At 39.2% G+C, this 19,156-nt stretch overlaps 4 protein-coding genes across 4 annotated transcripts; 2 read left to right on the forward strand and 2 right to left on the reverse strand.

Moving 5' to 3' along the window:
• Nucleotides 1–60: 60 nt before the first annotated feature.
• LOC117565793 (cell division cycle protein 20 homolog) lies at nucleotides 61–2,138 on the forward strand. Its single transcript, XM_034245075.2, has 3 exons — nucleotides 61–542; nucleotides 602–923; nucleotides 978–2,138. The coding sequence occupies exons 1-3, from the start codon at nucleotides 231–233 to the stop codon at nucleotides 1,925–1,927; spliced, it is 1,584 nt and encodes a 527-aa protein (XP_034100966.1). The 5' UTR covers nucleotides 61–230; the 3' UTR covers nucleotides 1,928–2,138.
• LOC117565792 (NF-kappa-B inhibitor cactus) lies at nucleotides 2,053–15,208 on the reverse strand. The gene is made up of 7 exons (XM_052002725.1): nucleotides 15,121–15,208; nucleotides 14,422–15,061; nucleotides 13,452–13,629; nucleotides 13,146–13,356; nucleotides 4,108–4,196; nucleotides 3,785–4,042; nucleotides 2,053–2,340 (listed from the first exon to the last, which is right to left on the reverse strand). Exons 1-7 carry the CDS (start codon nucleotides 15,206–15,208, stop codon nucleotides 2,269–2,271), a joined length of 1,536 nt encoding a protein of 511 aa, XP_051858685.1. The 3' UTR covers nucleotides 2,053–2,268.
• Nucleotides 15,209–16,965: 1,757 nt separating this feature from the next.
• On the forward strand, nucleotides 16,966–18,041 carry LOC117565795 (NIF3-like protein 1). Its single transcript, XM_034245078.2, has 2 exons — nucleotides 16,966–17,200; nucleotides 17,258–18,041. The coding sequence occupies exons 1-2, from the start codon at nucleotides 17,051–17,053 to the stop codon at nucleotides 17,981–17,983; spliced, it is 876 nt and encodes a 291-aa protein (XP_034100969.1). The 5' UTR covers nucleotides 16,966–17,050; the 3' UTR covers nucleotides 17,984–18,041.
• LOC117565794 (39S ribosomal protein L4, mitochondrial) lies at nucleotides 18,037–19,058 on the reverse strand. Its single transcript, XM_034245077.2, has 2 exons — nucleotides 18,311–19,058; nucleotides 18,037–18,256 (listed from the first exon to the last, which is right to left on the reverse strand). The coding sequence occupies exons 1-2, from the start codon at nucleotides 18,985–18,987 to the stop codon at nucleotides 18,037–18,039; spliced, it is 897 nt and encodes a 298-aa protein (XP_034100968.2). The 5' UTR covers nucleotides 18,988–19,058.
• Between the last annotated feature and the right edge of the window lie 98 nt (nucleotides 19,059–19,156).

Below are 19,156 nucleotides of genomic sequence, written 5' to 3' on the forward strand. Positions count from 1 at the left end.
GGTGCAATATGGCGATGAGAGTGTGCAGCCCTGGTATAATTTTACGGCGCGATTTTCATACCGCGGCATTTCCAAACCGCCATTGCACTTTTCTCTCGACGCTTCAAACAAGCAACACATCCTACAAACGAGTCAAATAATAAACAGCAAATAACGTAAAAATTGTGATTCTAATATAGTAAAAATATAGTAAAGTAATTTAGTAAAGTAAAACATACACAACTTCAAAAATGTCGCAATTTAACTTTGTGAGTGACCTGCAAAATGCCCTAGTGATGGACGGGGACACGCGTGGTCCTGCGCCCCGCTGGAAGAAGAAGCTGGAGGCGTCCATGAATGGAAGTGCAAACACCACACGTTCTGTGCTTTCCGTCTCCTATAACACTAGTTTCTCCGGCGTCCAGGCGTCGACAAAGACGCCCGGCAAGAACTCTGAAGCCAAAGCAAAAAAATCCATGACAACGCCATCCAAGACGCCTGGAGGCGGCGATCGTTTCATTCCAAATCGCGCCGCAACCAACTTTGAGCTCGCGCACTATCTGGTAACTATTCCTTGTGAAGCGATTTAGCCTGGAACACACATTAATTGCTTCCCCTGCAGGTGAAAAAGGATGAAAAGTCAGACGAGGAGAACGATGAGCAACCCACGGGCAGCAACAACGATAACAATGTACAGGCATCGGCGCCCAAGAGTGATCACCAGAAGCTTATTACAGAAGCAGCGCAAGTGAGTGGAGACAACGCCAAGAGTGGACGCATTTTGTGCTATCAGAACAAAGCACCTGCTGCGCCTGAATCGCACACAAATCCTCTAAAGGTTGTCTATTCTCTGAAGACGCCCATATCGACCAAGAGCGGATCACGTTACATTCCAACCACCTCGGAGCGCATACTTGATGCTCCCGATTTTATCAACGACTACTGTAAGTGGGAGTTTACTTCGTTGATGCACATCTGCTAATCTCGCTTCACTTTAGATCTCAATCTGATGGACTGGAGCGGCGATAATATTGTGGCCGTCGCTTTGGGTAATTGTGTATATCTGTGGAATGCTGCCACTGGAAATATTGAGCAGCTCAACGAGTATGAGGAGGGCGACTATGCATGCGCACTCTCCTGGATCCAGGAAGGTCAAATACTGGCTATTGGCAATAGCACTGGCGCCGTCGAGTTGTGGGACTGCTCCAAAGTAAAGCGTCTACGTGTGATGGACGGTCATGGTGCTCGAGTTGGCTCCTTGGCATGGAACTCGTATCTAGTGTCGTCGGGCAGCCGTGACGGCACCATTATTCATCATGATGTCCGCTCACGAGAGCACAAACTATCCTCATTGAATGGCCATGCCCAGGAAGTGTGCGGGCTCAAGTGGTCCACCGACTTCAAGTATTTGGCCAGTGGTGGCAACGATAATCTGGTTAATGTCTGGTCGCTGGGCAGCAGTGGAGTGGGCACTGCACAGGAGCCACTCCATAAATTCACGGAGCATCAGGCGGCTGTGCGCGCTTTAGCCTGGTGTCCTTGGCAGACAAATACTCTGGCTTCGGGAGGTGGGACTGCGGATCGTTGCATTAAGTTCTGGAATGTGCACAATGGTTCGCTTATTAAGTCTGTGGACTCCAAATCGCAAGTGTGCTCGCTGCTCTTTTCGCGCCACTACAAGGAGCTGATTTCGGCACACGGGTTTGCCAACAATCAACTGACAATCTGGAAGTATCCAACGATGGTGAAGCAGGCGGATCTAACCGGACACACGTCGCGTGTTCTCCAAATGGCCATGTCTCCGGATGGCAGCACAGTGATTAGTGCTGGGGCGGATGAAACGCTGCGTCTTTGGAATTGCTTTGCACCCGATCCAATGGCGGCCAAGAAGGTGGCCAATGTGAACAGCAATGCCAAGAAGAGCGTTTTCCGTCAGAGTCTGCGTTAGGACTACTTTAATCTCATCGTCTAATATTTAACTAGCTAAAAATTAATGTACTAGGAATTTTAAGACACCAATTGATGTTTGATGCATTTTGATTTAGCTTATATTTGATAATTTAAGAATGTGCATTTCTATTATGTGTATTTCATTATGTTTTTATTTATGTGACACATACTTTTATATTGTAATAAACCTTATGTATTTCATTTCGAAATCGGGTGCTTTTCGCTGCATTAATCGGGTTTGTTCATTTGTTCAGCTTCGTTTTGTTGTTGCATGTCGGAATATTGGATTTTCGGCTGACCATTCGGAATCATTTGAATTAAATACATGTCCATACTTTTCTAAGCCACTGTCATAGGATTACCGCCACTATAGCTGACAAAGTAGCGCGGATCACCAAAACGATCGTACATCTGTAAGACACAAGATTCAGAAGAAAAACAAAAGATTAAGTGTGTGCAGCATAACGAATCAAAGCAAACATAATAAAATAAATTAAATTTAGTATATGTAAATTAAAAAATTCAAATTGAAAATTGGAAAATAAAATATTTGAACTACATGTTAAGTTATGCAATAAATATCCATCGTTCAAAAGAAACATATTTAAAATTGCTTACAAATTAAATGAAATTAAAGAATTTACCAACAAAAAGAACGAAATAAACAATGAGAACTATAGACATGCAAAAGAACATACATACTTACATAGTACTAGATATAGTATAATATACTTTTCTTCTACTTGTGGCCGATTAAAGAATTACAATTTGGATTTTCGAATAAAATGTTTTATTTTTGCAAACATAATTCATTCAGTCAGAGAACATTAAAACACATCAATTAGATTTAACTAACTTAATTAACTAGCGCATATTTAATGTTATGTGGTTCAAGTTTCTTCTTTTGCATTTGCTTTTCTTTTCTTGTTTCCTTTTTTATGATGATAAGTGGTTAAGAGTTAAGAGAGAAGCCAAAACAACATGTTTGACTGCTAAAAAAACACGTAAATACATTTTGTATAGTTCTAGTTCTAGATCTATTTTTAGTTATACATATCTATATATTACACATACACGCACACACATTTATACACAACAAACAAGACGCACACACACAGATAAAAAGTACAGATAGATATATAGTTAAAGAATCGCACGCATGAGACAGCGAGATAGAGAGTGACAAACATCAAGTTACATAGACAGCTTAAATTAGACAACAGTTAGAAGATATTTGGGGAGGGGACGAGAGGGGCAGGTGACAGTTACGTCATATAACAGCATAAATATAATATTTCATATGTATACAGATGAAAGATGGATATATCTTCGTTTTCTTTTTGTTTACATTTAATCTAGAGATAATGTTGTATGTATATTGCATTTTGTTCGTTATTTTGTTGGTGGATTCTTACAGTGGGCAACATTCAGCTTTTAATCGATGCTCTACTAAAACATAGAGCATGTCTAATTTGTAGTTGGTTATAATATATTAACTTATCTATGCTGCTATATTCTTTTTCTGGTTGGTTCTTTTTTTTGTTGTTTCTTGATTTTGTTTGCTTCCCTTGATTGATTTTTTTTTTTTTTTGTTTGGTTGAATTAACAATACATACATAAGTGTTACAGTACAATTATTCATTTCATTTTCATCAACTGAATACCAGTTCAGCTTGTTTGTATTTTACAGTTCTACTCTTTCTTTCTATTTTTTTGTTTGAACATTTTGGAAGCTGTTTTTGCATTGAGACCTAATGCTACTATGGGTTTATCAATGCTTTTCAATGAATGCTTTTTGATTTTTGTATTGATTTAGCTTTGCTTGGATTTTTTGTTTTTAGGCTGTGACGCTCACCTTCGTATCGTCTAAATCTTCAATATCGCTACTGTCACAATCACTATCGGGCGGCGTTAATGTCTCAGCACCGCGGTTCTTGAGTATGTTCTGCATACGTGACTTATTCAATACGCTTGCGACTTGATATGCCGTTAGTCCGGCATATGTGGCTGTCTCTAGGTTCAGTTTCTCGCACTCATCCAGCAAAAAGTTGGCCAGATCCTCATTGCAGTACTCGATAGCAATGTGCAGTGGTGTGCGTCCACCTTTTCCCTCCTGCAAACAAAAATGGCATAGTTAGTAATCTTTTTCACTTTTATAATCGTTGCAGATAATCTTACCCTGGCATTAATGTCGGCTCCGTGTGATACTAAAATGCGCAAAATATCAATGTGTCCACCCTCAGCGGCCAAATGTACGCAACGTTCACCTGAAAATAACAAGAAATTAAAGTCATTAATTAATTTGCCAATCCCATTGTACATTTAAGCTTCCATTTATGAATGAAATACGATCTCTTCAAAAGCGCTTCATGAAAAAGCTTTGCCACTTCAACTGTTGCTGGTGTTGTTGTTGTTAAGCAAGTAGCGTTTTAAAATTCCAAAAACAACGCGAAAGCTTTGATTACGACAACAACAGCAACGATGCGCAGCGAGGTAGACAAGACTGTGAGGGGAGTGAAGGCGAAAAGGGGAGTCAACTGTGCGAACGCTTTTGCCATATGGAGACAATGTACACACACATAGTACATACATAAGCATATCCACGAGTGTCGAATGCGTGTGTGAGTGTGTATCGTGTGCATTGGTGTGCGTTGAAAAACCCAAGAAATTCCCACAATAAAACAGCAGCAATAACAGCTACAGCAACAAAGTCAACAACTAAAGTCAAAAAAACCAGCAGTGGCATAAAAAGCGACAGCCTCAACAACAACAGCAACAACAACAAAAGAGTTAACAAACCAAACAAGCTGAATTTTGTTGGAGCAACCGACCGGCCAACAAGTTTGCTCAAGTTCAAATTGGTTTAACGTTTTAAGAGCAAAAATGTTTGCACATAATTTGCACGTTTGAAAAAAATAAACAAAAATACAAAAAAAAAAGAAAGGAAAAAATAAAATCTGCAATAATTCAACTGACATTTGACGCGTAGTATTACTGAAGAGACACTCTTAACCAAAGAAAAAAAATGAATAAAAATAAATAAAAAAATTCTCAAATTGAGCCCCCGCTGTCTGATCGCGCATACAGATGAACCAACACAGCTTTTGCTTTGCTTAGCTTTGACGTAGCTATTGTTGTTATTGCTGTTGTGCTGCTGCTGCTGCTATTGCTGTTGTTGTTGTTATTGGTTTTAGAGCTACACGTGCTGTTGATTGACTTTCACACACACTTACAGTTGTGCCGCTTGTTTTGCATTTAATTTCCGCAAGAACTTTCATAAGCTAAACGTCCGCGTTGCCAACTACATTCACATTTGTAAAACGATAATTGTGGTTATCGTTACGCATGCGCGTTGCCAGCACGATAACTGCGCATTTGGGATTTATCGTTGCGTCGTTTTGTTTTTAGAATCTAATTAATCATGCCGCGTTTGATGTTGATGATGATTGAAGGTAGCGCTGAGTCAAAGGTATTTACGCGTATGATTTAACTCAAATGACTAGACATATAAATCGCGTATGAATCAATCTGACTAAAAGTCGCTATCCACATACATACTTGCTGTTCATTTCAATACATTTTATGAGCAGCGCCAACACCGGCGAAAGAAAGCCGAAATCTTGGCAAGAAAGTTAAAGCCGGGTCGGTCTCTTCTCTGCTAGTCTATCGCCGCAGTCCAGTTCGCGGGCTTACAAACAATAACAACAATTGTGTCACAAGTTTTAAATATAAACGATGACAACATTTTTTTTTCTTTCTTTCATCGTGTGAGCCAAACGGAGCGATCTTGCCACGAGCAGAGACAAAGCTCGGAGCTCGAGTCACCATACAGTCCCAGCATCTCTGAGGTGGTTACTATGGGTTTAGAGGAGGAGGCGAGATTATAGCAAAACTCGATAGTAAAAGCAAGCAAAGTTCCATTGTGGCCCAAAACTTGTGTGCCGATCGTTAGCATACGATTAAAGACTTATAAACTTGTACATAAATATGTTATATGACTATCTACATATATATATCAGTATCTGGCATATGTATATATGTATAACTATTTATGTGCACACACACGTTTTGTGTTTTCAAATATATTAAATATGAAATATTAAACACAAACGTTTGTTTCAAACTTGGGGAATTCCCAAGCTGTGCTGCGTCACGCGCCTTAGATTTCAAATACGAAATCCGTTCCAAGCCAACACCTGAGCTCATCAGACGGCAGCGCAGAAGGGAAGCGAGGAGGAGGAGGAGTATAATCTAAAGCTCTATCTTTGCGGCTGCCAACAAGTCTGAGAGTTAAAACCAGCGAGACCCCAGCAAATAAAAAAAACTAAACAACAAATGGAAAAAAAAGAATCAAGCAGAAATAAAAGCAGTTAAACTTGAAATCAGATAATCAAATAGTAATATTAACGCTAATCGAATGTGAGTTCAAGCAATTAATAGGCGTTACGAAAACGCATTTCGAATTGCTCTGAAAAACCAAATTGTTGTCGCACTCTTCGCAATTATTCAATTGTTCTGTCATCGTACATCCCACTCGCTTCTCCCTGATCCATTATATCATATGATATTTGCACATGCCGCGACCTCAAGAGCGGGCGAAAAAAACCCACGGCGCAGTTGAAAGTACTCCCATAAGTCGAGTCGCAAAGTTCACAAATTTATTGACAGCGCAAATATTAAAGACGGTTTTTTTTGTGTGTAGCTCCCTCCGCTCCCTTTGTCTTTGGTTCATTTTTAATTAATTGTGCTCATTGTCCGAAGCGTTATTTCAATTTTTTTTGTTTCTTTTATATTTATTAATTTCTTATATTATTATAATTTGAATTCTTGGCAGCTGTTTGTTTGGTATTTTTGACAACTCGTTTATTTTCCTAGCCAGTTCAGTTCAGTTTCGTTTGGTTGTTTGTCCTTCAGCAAAGTGGCAATTGAACAGTTCATTGATTCATAATTAAATCATAAATTCGCATTGTTTATATGAAATTTAATATCTACTTGTATCATTTGTTTTTTTTTTTCTTTAAATAATTCAACAAGTTTTAGCCATTATCTGTGGCAGCGACAACGACAACGATCGCTATGCTTTGCATATCGATAACTGTCAATTTCGATTGTTATCGCTTGCATTAGATTTGGGTTCTTGATTGTGAATGCATACTTCAGAATTAGAAAACAAATTCATTCTAAATGAAATTGACTTAAGTACATTATCAATTACATTGTTGAATCGAAGAAAAATATTGACGCTTCGTCTGTAATAAGTTGGGAATTCCCTATTGTTGAAGGAATTATTGTTATTGTTTACTCGTGTAATAGGGCGTTATTGTTTACTGCCAGCGTCATTTCAATATTTTCCAAATACCTTTTACAAATTTCGTTATGATCGGATAAGTGTGAAGCATTTTAATTGAATTTATTTCAGAGTACTGAGCACTTTGGACTACAGACTTTTTACTTGCTTGTAATTCATGTTTCGAGAAACATCTGGTAGTGTATTTAATTATTGGGAAAGCACAGCATCATGTTTATTTGTCGCTCAACTATTGAACAATTTTAATCGCCTTGCAAAGGGGCAATGTACTCTCCCTAGGGAGCAATAGGTTTATCGCAATATAAATTCATTTAACCGGTTTCTTGTACAAAGCAAATAAGTTCCGTTAAGACTCCCCGATATTAAAAGCGAAAACAATTTGTTATTATTAAATGGAAAAGGTTACGCTATCGAAGAATTCGCTAGACTTCTTAAAATATAAGTATACGAAGAAATTTGGTATTATTTGTATTTCGGTAGCTTTACAAAGAAGCAGGCCAGTGGGGGATTGGGGATTTACCTAGGCTAAAACGCAATAGAGTCGAAGACGAAAACGAAAACTCTGCTCGGGTTTGTCTGGCAAAGACAATGCACAACTGTTTAAACAACGAGCGAACAATATGTCGTTAATGGGTATTTACTTAAAGACTTCTGGCGGCGCCACATTTATGTCAATTTTGTGACTGGAAAGTTTCACCTGGGTGGAAATGAAGTGAAAATCCCAAGCGGTTAATTGTCACAGAAAACCCAAGATCACATTTGGCAAACGAAGCATGACACAAAAAGACAATTTAGCACTATTAAATACCACTTGGATTTTCCATATTTTTTTTGTTGTACTTTACTTGCTCATTTGGCAATGAAAGTCTTGAGGTTTAGCCAAAAATAAAAAAAATGCGACTGTAAGCCGAGCTCAAGCTTTGGTTATGTCATTAAACCGTTTGTTGACTTTCTTTTAAACGAAATGCAAATGAAATGCGCGACGATCACATAGGAAGCAAAGCTAAAAGGGGGCGCGGGAGGTGTGATCGTGCCACGTGTTGGCACCAGTTAATACCTCACATGCCTCTGTAGTTAAGCAAATGTGGGAAAAGCCCGCAATGCGAAGAGGTCAGACACTGTAAAATGCTGGCTCCAAAAATGGCATTGTCAAGTGCCCGCCTGACTACCTGACTACCTGGGCTGATAATGCGGGGAGCGCCGATAAAGACTGGTAAAAGTTGTTGTTGACAATTGTTACGGGGGTTTACCCCATCACGCATACGCCATGTAGGCGTCTCTGTAAAACTCACTCAATACACTCGATATGTGTCACACCGTGGAAATTGCAATTCAAATTGAAGATTCATTTGTTTTCGTCCATATAAAGTAGCATTTATTATGATCTGCAACTTCCGTTAAGCAGTGCTTGCAATGAGCTCATAATACCTCTCTATAAATATATATACATATATGTATGTTATAATAGCTATATTAATCGGTTTGGGGAGAGGGAATCAGGCCCGGCCTGACCTTGTCTAGAGACGCTGCTGCTGACTAACGTGTTGTTGTAATGCAAATGTAAATGTCATTGGCAGCTAATAAAGCATTACCAACAAGCAACGGAGTAATATTTTTATTTTATTTATTGACGTTAACTGTTGTGGGTTAAACCTGTTTGTTTACGTACGGACATGGTCGCATATTGCCGCCTGCCTGTCATTCTGTCTGTCTGTCGGTTCGTCATTAGAACAGATTAGATGAAACGCGATACGAGTATTAAAAGTAAATACTGAAATTTGTTTCTGAAGATATCATTTCCTTTAAACGCGTTACATTTATATAAAGCAAGCTCTGCAAGTGCAATTGTTATCGATAACTGCTTTCTGAAGTTACAATTTCCTTGCGCTATTTACATTTATTTAAAGTCGATAACTGTTGCTATCGATATCGATAACTGGATCAAGCATCACTTTGTCATTTATGGCAGCTTGCATTCGCAATTGTTATGCAACTACAGCTTGAATTTCCATTTCCAGTTTCCTTAATTAAGTTTCTTACATTCTCTCTGTATGTGTGTCGCATCGAATGATCAATCCACATTTCGACGGCATTCCCCACTCAATTACGTACTATCTAAGTCAATATAGTCGACTTTGTCGAGTACATGTGTGTGCGCAGTTCCCAACACCCATTACCTATTACCCATTACCATTAACTGGAGAAGCAAGTCACTCTGATAGCGTTAAAATGAGCAAAAACACATGTTGGCCCCAAACCATAAAGAGAAAGATAAATTTTCGACATTGGGGAATACGCTATACATAGCTCAAACTTTGGTTAAGGTTTTCGAGACCCATTTTGTAAGAAGTACTCTCTCAAGTACTTCATATCAATTAACGCAAACTTTCTTTATAAACTGGGAAATACCCTAAACAAAAAGGCAAGAAAAAACAGCAACAAAATATGGTAATGGTAAAACCAGTGATAATAGTTATCATATAGATAGCCTTTTTCTACCGGACACTGTATTTAACGCGAACCACAATAATAGACGACCACCAATGGGGTTTTTTGGGATTTACGAGTCTATTCGCCGTTTATTCGATAAGGTTTAGTCAGTTTCAGTTGTCAAGGGGATTACGAATCTATTCAATTAATATTGCTGTATATGGTTTTATTTAATGTTTTCCCATTTTTGGGCTATCTTGGGATTTTTGAGGTCACATTTTATGTCTTGTAATAAGACACATTTTCCTTGGGGTTTTTTTTGTGGGCCGTTTTTTTCCATATTTACAACAGATCTTTACGTCGTCGACGTATCAGATTGTTAGAGTTTTGTTAATCGTTCTGAAATTCCCTTAATGTGCTTCGAGAGAGGGGTGACGTCAATGGCGATAAGATTGTTGTGATTAGCACCCCGAAAATACAGAGAAAGAAAGAGAAACCCATTGGGAATTGCTAACAGAAGTCATAAGTATCTTTCTTTACTTAAATGAGATGATATCAGGTTGTGTTTACGTTGCGAATTCAAATCAAATCAAAATCAAGTTCTATATACAACTGCTGATAATGTCGACCCGAATCATAATCGATATAATCTGGTTTATGACCAAAACGAGCCAGTCCAAAATAACTGAACAAAATGTATTCCAATATTGTATATATTCTATTTATAATTAATCCCTTGCGTGCACCTATTTATACAGTCGCATAATATGAAACTAATTCGATATTGGGGTTGCGTGTGCGAAAGCGCGTAAATGAAAGCCAAATGAAAGAATATTAAATAGCAAATTGTCCTTGCTCCAGCCAAAGAGCTGAAGGCCAGAAATAGCTGGGAATTTCCAGCAGTTATTCTTATTCCGATTCCAGAACAGCAATTGAGCGACCGCAATATACCGTGTATGTTGTCGGACTACGGCTTAAACCCGACTGCCTTTAAGAATCTAAATATACATTCCACCCTCAATACTTTACAGCTCCCCGTCCTCCTCCTGATTGCAGCTGAATGCATAATGAAGTATTCGCACACCTGCATATGCACTGAAAGAAATAATTTTCATTCTAACAACTCAGCTAAGATATATACCATTGCTACAAAGTATAGGGTATATTAATGACCAGCATAAAATACTTACAATTAAATAAATAAATGCATAACCACTTTCGGGGTCGTTGTTAACGCGATAACCTCAAACAATTAAAATATCAAAAAGTTGATAAGTAAATTATGCATTGAGATTGATATGTGGTTGCCTATAATTATATATAATATATACTCAATAATGTACAGATGATGTCTGAGATGCTGCTACATAAAAAGAATTGGCACAACATTTCCAACGTTTTATTTTTGCCGACATATTTACTTTATAAGTATTTAAAGTCTTGGCCTATGGCCAGCGCGAAAATGTGTAAGGAAAAGCGCTGACTATTTTCGTTACATTTTCCACATTTTCTCGACACATCGTTGTTGCTGCTTTGCAATTTGCTAAAGTGCAAGACAAAATGGCACATTAAATTTAGATAAATCGCAGTCTATAAATAAGTCTGCTCAACATATTTTAACTAACAGTCATGTTAACTAACATCATCCTGGTCTTAATTACGTCACACAAAAAAAAAAAAAAAAAAATTGTACGCATTTGTTTTTCTATATGATTAAATAAATTTATTAATTTCTTCTGAGAATTTCTTCAAATTTTTTTTAGTGTGACGCTATTTTTAATCTTTCTACGAATTTTTATGTTATTTACACACTTGTAGGAATCTAATTTAATAGTAATTGCATTTCTGTGGTCTCTGATAGCCTCCATTCCCTTAAATTTTTTAAATTACTTGATATATTCGGAAATAATCGCAACTGTCGGTTGATGTTTTTGGAAAAACCCAAAAAAAAAATTTGAAATAAGTCGCGGCGAAACATTTCGACGTCGTCGTCATCGTCATCGTTTCGCTTGCTGGTTTTTTGGATGCTCTCACAAAATGACTGAGCTTGTTTAATTGTAAACAAAATTTTAAATTTACCATGAGTCTAACTATTATTTTTAGCTATGAAACAGATTAAACTATCTAAGAAAATGATTTGGGAATTTTCCCAAATATTTAAAATTGAACTTTGGCATCTTTACCATTGTTTCAAATTGTTGGCAAGCGCATTTGCAAGTCGTCTTCATTTTATGATCGGCTTTTCATTGGTTTTTTTCTTTGGCAAGTTTGTCTGCATTGAAGCAGCCGACTCGACGAACAGTTAAACATATGTACATATAATATGTATATATGTATAAACCTAAACCAATTCCGCATGTTATGTGCAATGTCTGCTAGTTTATATATAGACCACATCACAGAGTGTATGTGTGGGTTCGGTCAGCAGCTGTTTGCAGTGTGTTTGTGCGAACCGGTTTTGTCCGGTTGTAAGCAGCTGCCAAATGTTTGTTCACCATATGTTTGCGAATGCTCAAGCAACACACAACACACAATAAAACGATGGCCAGCCAATTCGGCTCGATTGTTGTTGTTATATTTTTTAACAAGGTTAAACATATCCCCAAAATAATAATCGATTAAACAAATGAAGCGAAAGGTTAATGTAAACTCTGTAGCTATGTATATACAACTGCAACGCCCACAAACTTTGCTCACTGGCACGACAAGTACAAGTTTATTAACCTTTTTACCGTCGACAGACAATAGGAAGCGAAATGACACCCACATTTTTCCCACCTCTCTTTTGGTACCTGTTGAAAATCAATAATCGGATTGAACGTTTACAAATTAAATAATCAATAAGGAAATAAGGCCGCGCCTCGAATAAACGTATTCGTAATCATATTCAGTTTAGTTCTCCGTCCACAAAATATCACAATTGCCATTGCAATTGATTATAAACAATGCCGACACATTTGCTGACGTCAAGGCGGCGAGGAAAATTCTCTATATACAGTATATAGAAAATCAATAACAAAAACCCAATGAAAAACATTTTTCTCGCGAAAATGTTGCGACGGCGGAGGCCAATGTATTTTTATAATTCTTTGGCATCTGCTCAGACAGAGGCGGCAAAAAGCAGGCATTCATATTCGCCTAGATCACATACTGAACATGTACAATATTTATTTATATTTATACACACACATATATCTATATATCTAGATACAACGCAGACTTGTGTCTCGCAGTGTGGCTAGCCGATGGCGGGCGACAGCTAAAATATAGATCTATACTATGTTAAGGTATTTTTTGGCAGCATTTCAAAATGCTTTCAAATGTGACTGCCAAAAACCATAATAATCGAATACTATATAGAGCAGACTTTTGGAAATTATATTCTAGTGCAATCGCAAAGGCTTCAATACATTCCGAAATACATTGCTTCTCCCTCATAATGATGGAATGTTCTTGAGAGTTACAATTCTTCACTCACCATCATAATTGCGCATCTCCAGATCGGCGGGCAGGCGGGCATAGCTCAGCGAACTGACTGCCTTATCGTTTGAGAGGTAGCCATAGTGACGATGCGCCTCCTGAATCTCACTAGCGCCAAATTTCTCGGTCAAAGCGCGCACACATTGCTTCTCGCCCGCGATTGTGGATAGATGGAGGGCTGTATTGCCATGTCGATCACGTACTGTGGGCTAAACAGATGAAGAAAGAGATTGATTAGTAGATTGATTGCTTGATTAGCTGAATTTCAATTCAAATATTTGAATAGATTGAAAGATAGACTCACCTCGGCGCCAGCCAGAAGAAGCCTGCGCAGAATTGTTGGCTGTGCGGTTAGAGCAGCCAAATGCAGTGGAGTCTGTGCTACATCGTTTTGGATATTCAAGAGGCATGGATGCGGTGCCATGCGAATCAAGGCTTCAACCACATCCATATAGCCAGAGATGCAGGCCAAATGCAATGGACTGTTAGAGAGACAGAGAGAAAGTGCAAGGTTAAGTCGTTGATTCGATAAATCGTTTACCTGTACATTTCCCACTTGTTGTGCGTCGTAAAACCCCGACGTAAACCTGTTCAATGTACGCTCAGCTCAGCTCAGGTAAAATACTATAACGATCAGGTGCATACCAGGAAAACCCCTGACTGTCTGACTAACATGTGTCTCGGCAGAGTCTCTGAACTTGCCTCTTTTGTCTTTGCATTCATGTGATTCATGTGTCTCCCCCACTGAGTAGAAATTTGTGTGCGAAATTCTGTTGAAAAAGCACCCTGGCTTGACATTGTTCAAGAGCATAACCCGGTGTTGAATATTCTATGTTCACAAGACTTATTCGTAGTCTATCTTTTAATAGATCCAAGTTTTATAAACTAAGGAGAAATTGTTAAGACTCTGAATTATTTTTATATACAGCTCATGTTGGTTGGCCTTTATGATGCAAAATATTATTTAAACAAAACTTGGGGAAGTACTAAGATTTCGGAAATTCTCAATTCTAAGAATCCCCCGGTTATCACAATTTAGGAGTAAGTTCAAGTCTTGCCCATTATCTGAGACTTAGGCCAAAGGGCAAAGCATGGGATTTTCGTAATGGTAAATGATTTTTTTTATAGGATTTCCCTATCTCTTAAATCAGGTCGGTTGCTCCTCATGCTGACAATGCTATTTATAGTACACAAATTCTTTGGGTAATTCCTAATTCGCAATGAATTATTTTTGGGTGTCAATTTAAACGGAAATACTTGGAAGGTATACTCACGTGTCGCCATCGTCGTTCTGTTGAAAGAATTGCTCCCATGCGTTCATGATGTTGCTATTATTGAGTCCAACATTTGTTGTTGTCTGTGCTGCATTCTTGTTGCGTCCAGTTGTTGTTGTATTGTTGCTGCTGGGGGGATTATTGGCAGTTGTTGTGGCTGAATTGAGATTGTTAATAGGCTCGTCGCTGGCCAGGCTCGATTGTACCGTCCATTGCTTGGTGCCCTTGTCGACATTGTATTTGAGGCGCATTTCCGTCTCCTGTTCCTGCTCTTGCTCTGTCTGCTGCTCTCCAGAGACTTCAATTTCCTCGGTTAGAAAACCCGAATCCGACACTGTTGCCGTTGCTGGCTTCTTATCTTTACCCAATTGTTGTTGTTGCTGTTGCTCTGGTTTTTGTTGGCCCTTGTCCGATGACGACTTTTCGTCGTTATCTTCGAATATTTCCTCACTAAAGATTTGCGTTGATTGCGGACCAGAGATGAAACCAGAATCAGTTGTTTCGCTTTGTGCTGCTAATTCTTTTTTTTCGCTGCTGCTGCTCTCGTTACTTCTGCCGCCAAATGATGATGTTGTGTTTGTTGTTGTTGCTGTTATTTGTTTACTGTTATTTTCAATTGTTGCGGCACTTTGGGTTGTTGCTCAACACTGGCTGGATTGGCAGTGCTGGCAACACTAACACCATCAGCAGCACAGCTACAATCGTCCGCTGCTGTTGTGGTGGTTGTTGTTGGTGCCTTTTCCTTGTTATTATCACTTGTTGCTGCTGTTGCCTTTTGGTTCCACATTTTGAACTTGTTGCCGCGTTGCCTGCTTTTGGGCCTTTTACTTGAATTTCGATAGTGTTTCTTCTTATTGAATTTGTTGCTTGCTGCTCGATAGCCGCAAAATTAATGTCTTTATTTTGTTTGCTTCACTTTCCGCTTTTAGTGCTTTTGCTTGACTGTCGTCGATTCTGCAAAAAATTTCTTCTTTAAGTTGGATGGAAATTCTCACGCTGAACTTTGCTTTTAAGCCTTGTCTAACACTCACACATTCACACTCTACACACACACATACATGCACTCTCAAACAATTATGGGAGCTCTCGCGTAACTGCGCTTAAGCGTCTCTCTCTCGCTCTCTCGAACACTCTGGAAGTGGAAGTGAGACAACCGTATTGTGCTCGCATACAAGTGAAAACGCAATAACAGCGAACGAACGACGAGATTACGAGTACACAAGCATACATTCGCACATATCTACATACATATGTCAGAGTTGAGATTGGCGCAACATCAAAAATAAACGTCTCAGTAGCTGTGTGCTTTTAGTAATATATGTTTATAAGAATTTCACATATCCATTTATTTGTTTTGCTGTTGCTTTTCTTTTTCGGCTATACATGTACATATACACATGAATACACCTGTTTTCGTGTCGCACTCATACAGAATCACTCGTTTACCCACACACAAACACACAGCTTCAATGCACACAAAATTGTACTCTGCGCTGTTGCTTTTTAAATTTTGTATTTTTTACTTGCTCTCTTTAGCTGAAAATGGCAGCTTGCTCTTGACAATTTATAAATATTTTTCTTTATCACACATACACACACACAGACACATACACACACCTTTCGGAATCGCTTGTTATTGTAATTCGATTTGCATGCTGTTCCACATTTATTATACGCGTTTCGCTTAAGCTGCAAGGAAATTAAGACTCCGTTACTCACACGAACGTCTCGATTTCTTCACGTCGAAAATTACACTAAAAATGCAACAATAAAAGCAAAGTTGAAGCTCCCAAAAAGCGCTTTATGTATTTGTATAAAAGCTTTCTGTGCCAGCAAACGGGGCTGTCAATCTGCTCTAAAATAGCAAAAAGCAAATCGTTCGGTTCTTTAAGTGTGACCGCAAACAAACGAAATATGCAATTTACGCTCTCACTACACTATGGTGTAATATTTCAAATCTTTAAATTTTCTTAAATACATTAAGTTTGTATAAATAAAACATGTAACAACGACAACGGCGATGGCAACAGCAGCAACATTGCTAAATAACATAATACATTATATTTACCGTGCGCTCGTCTTTATTTCCGTGCCCGACCTGCAACGTTCAATGCACAAAACTGGAATGAACGACCAAAACGCCGCAAAGACAAATATTTCTTATGGTTCTAGAGCATATGACCCATAAGAAGTCAAAGGACAACGCGATAATCTCGAGGTATTTTTTGTGCATTAAAAAAACCCAAAAATGAGTCATTCGATCAAACTAATCATTATTGATGCCAAGATCATAATACGAGAGACTTCATCGCCATCGGCTATCTTTATTTTTGAATGAATTTATTTTATTTTTAATAATTTCGTACAATTTCACAAAATTACAACAATAATATAAATATGTAGTACAAGCCAATAGTTGAATTTTTAATTGAGCGCCAAGTTTTTTGTGAGGAACTGGATCTATAATGAAATATTTCAGTGCTACCTAAACTTGTATTAATTGAGCGCCAAACTGATACCAGGGCTGGAAAGTGCAATAATGTGCTAGTGTTGCGTAGAGCTTTATTTATTACATTTATTGTGCGTACATCTTCACGAAATTGTAATTTATAAAAGAAAAAAGAATTTTATGTTACGTTGTGTGGGCAGTCTGCGGAAAATGGCCAGTTTTAGTGGACAGAAACTTGAGCATGTGGTGAAACAGCTAGAATGCTTTGCTCCTACCTCACTGGCTGAAAAATGGGACAACGTGGGACTGCTGATCGAGCCAACTAAACATGTAAATAAATCTTAAACATAATTTGACTATTAAAGTAATACATTCTTCTATTTTCAGAAATTAGTGCAGCGCATATTGCTTACTAATGATCTCACAGAGCCCGTTATGGGCGAAGCTCTGGAAAAGAATGTGGATCTGATAATTAGCTATCATCCGCCAATTTTTCGGCCACTGACGCGGATCACACAATCAAATTGGAAGGAACGCGTGGTTGCCTCGTGTTTACTGAACTCCATAGCGCTCTATTCTCCACACACCGCCTGGGATAAGGTGTTGGGTGGCGTAAACGATTGGCTGGCCAAGGCTGTGGACATCAAGGGCATAAAGCCTTTGGTTCCTGAGGTAGGCGCCGAACCGGGGACTGGATCGGGCCGCTTAGTGGACACAAATATGACCATCTCACAGCTGGTGCAAACGCTACAGGAGCACATACAACAATGCGTCCATGTGGCTTATGCAGTAGAGCACCATCCGAAATCACAAGTGAGCACTGTGGGCATTTGTGCCGGCTCTGGAGGATCGCTGCTGCGCGGTGTGCAGGCGGATGTGATGATTACGGGTGAAATGTCGCATCATGAGTTGCTCGACTTCAATCACAATGGTACCACAGTATTGTTGTGCAACCACAGTAACTCGGAACGTGGATATCTTAAGGAATTTAAGGTGCTTCTAAGCGAACGTCTTGAGGGCGCCTGTGAATTGTTTATATCGGAAAAGGATAAAGATCCCTTGCAAACATTGATCAGAGGCGATGCTCAAGGCGCACAGAGCATTCAACAGTAGTTGAGGTTTAACAAACGCATTTAATGTTATATAATTACAATCGCAACTTAAACTTAAACTTGATCCAACTTGAATTTTCCGCCCTTGCTCGTTGCATCATTGCGATGCAGTTGGTACAGCAAACGCTGCTCTAAATGCTTCACGGCGTCTACAGTCAGTACTAAAGTGTCGTGCTTCAGCATTGAATAGACGTTCAGTCCATAAGCAGGCATCAGATTCACGTAGCCCAGATAATCGGTGGCATAGCAAATGTTTTCCGGAAACTCATCTTGCCTGCAAAGCAAAACAAATTGTTTATTTAAAATTTTTCATTTGATACCAACTTACTTGTCGATAATCAGCACAGAGGGTCCCCAGTTGCGCTCCTTTATCAGATCCTTCAGGAATTGTGCATCGCGTGTGGGAATCTCAGCGTTTTCAATCACATGCAAGTCATCCTGGGCGAGCTTAACACTCAGTGTCGAGGTTAGACCCAAAACACGTTTGTAAAACGGCAGCATATAAAAATGTGTGGTGGGCGAACGTGGACCGTGGCTAATGCCACCTCCTTTAAACAGTGGCGAGCGTATAGAGCCATGACGAGCGCGGCCCTGTCCCTTTTGTGGCCACGGCTTGCGACCGCCGCCGTGAACTTCGGCGCGTGTTTTGGTGTGCGCCAGACTTACATAACGATACTTGCGCTGCCATTCGATATTCTCCTGTATGATGTCGACACGCGGCTGAGCTGCAAAAACATCGGGATGCAGTTCAATGAGACCCAGTTTCCGCTCCTTCACAGCATCCACATTCTCAATCCATGCCTGGCGTGCACTGTTCTTGTTTACCGGCGCATAATCTTTGTAGTTCTGTGGCAAGATTAGCGCCGGTTTTGGTACTGCAATTTTATCACCCGCCGCTGCTGTCGTTTCGGAGCTGACATTGCTTTGGCGAGCTGCAAGCGTGTTTGACAGATTGCGCACACCGGGATACAACACTTGTCGCGTTTTATTTAAGAAATTCAACATTTTTCAACAATTAAGGACGGACAGGCCCAATTGTTGATGTTATTGACTTATCGATAGATTTTTGTCGACCGACTGCCATACTATACCAACTGAACATGAGCGTTGATGGTATATTTGCAAGCCAGCAACACTTGGTATATTTGGTCTAACTATCCAGCGGTCACATTGG

This window comes from Drosophila albomicans, chromosome 2L (genome assembly GCF_009650485.2).
Source record: "Drosophila albomicans strain 15112-1751.03 chromosome 2L, ASM965048v2, whole genome shotgun sequence".
Lineage (NCBI taxonomy): Eukaryota > Metazoa > Arthropoda > Insecta > Diptera > Drosophilidae > Drosophila > Drosophila albomicans.

Excerpts from the sequence above, each read along its gene's own strand:
- LOC117565793 (XM_034245075.2), top strand. The coding sequence starts at position 231 with ATGTCGCAATTTAACTTTGTGAGTGACCTGCAAAATGCCCTAGTGATG. Across the intron at positions 543-601 it reads TTGAGCTCGCGCACTATCTG|GTGAAAAAGGATGAAAAGTC; the intron begins GTAACTATTCCT and ends CTTCCCCTGCAG. Across the intron at positions 924-977 it reads CGATTTTATCAACGACTACT|ATCTCAATCTGATGGACTGG; the intron begins GTAAGTGGGAGT and ends GCTTCACTTTAG.
- LOC117565792 (XM_052002725.1), bottom strand. The coding sequence starts at position 15,208 with ATGTGGAACCAAAAGGCAACAGCAGCAACAAGTGATAATAACAAGGAA. Across the intron at positions 13,630-14,421 it reads CAGAACGACGATGGCGACAC|TCCATTGCATTTGGCCTGCA; the intron begins GTGAGTATACCT and ends TCTCTCTAACAG. Across the intron at positions 13,357-13,451 it reads TTCTTCTGGCTGGCGCCGAG|CCCACAGTACGTGATCGACA; the intron begins GTGAGTCTATCT and ends TCATCTGTTTAG.
- LOC117565795 (XM_034245078.2), top strand. The coding sequence starts at position 17,051 with ATGTTACGTTGTGTGGGCAGTCTGCGGAAAATGGCCAGTTTTAGTGGA. Across the intron at positions 17,201-17,257 it reads TGATCGAGCCAACTAAACAT|AAATTAGTGCAGCGCATATT; the intron begins GTAAATAAATCT and ends TTCTATTTTCAG.
- LOC117565794 (XM_034245077.2), bottom strand. The coding sequence starts at position 18,987 with ATGTTGAATTTCTTAAATAAAACGCGACAAGTGTTGTATCCCGGTGTG. Across the intron at positions 18,257-18,310 it reads TCTGTGCTGATTATCGACAA|GCAAGATGAGTTTCCGGAAA; the intron begins GTAAGTTGGTAT and ends TTTGCTTTGCAG.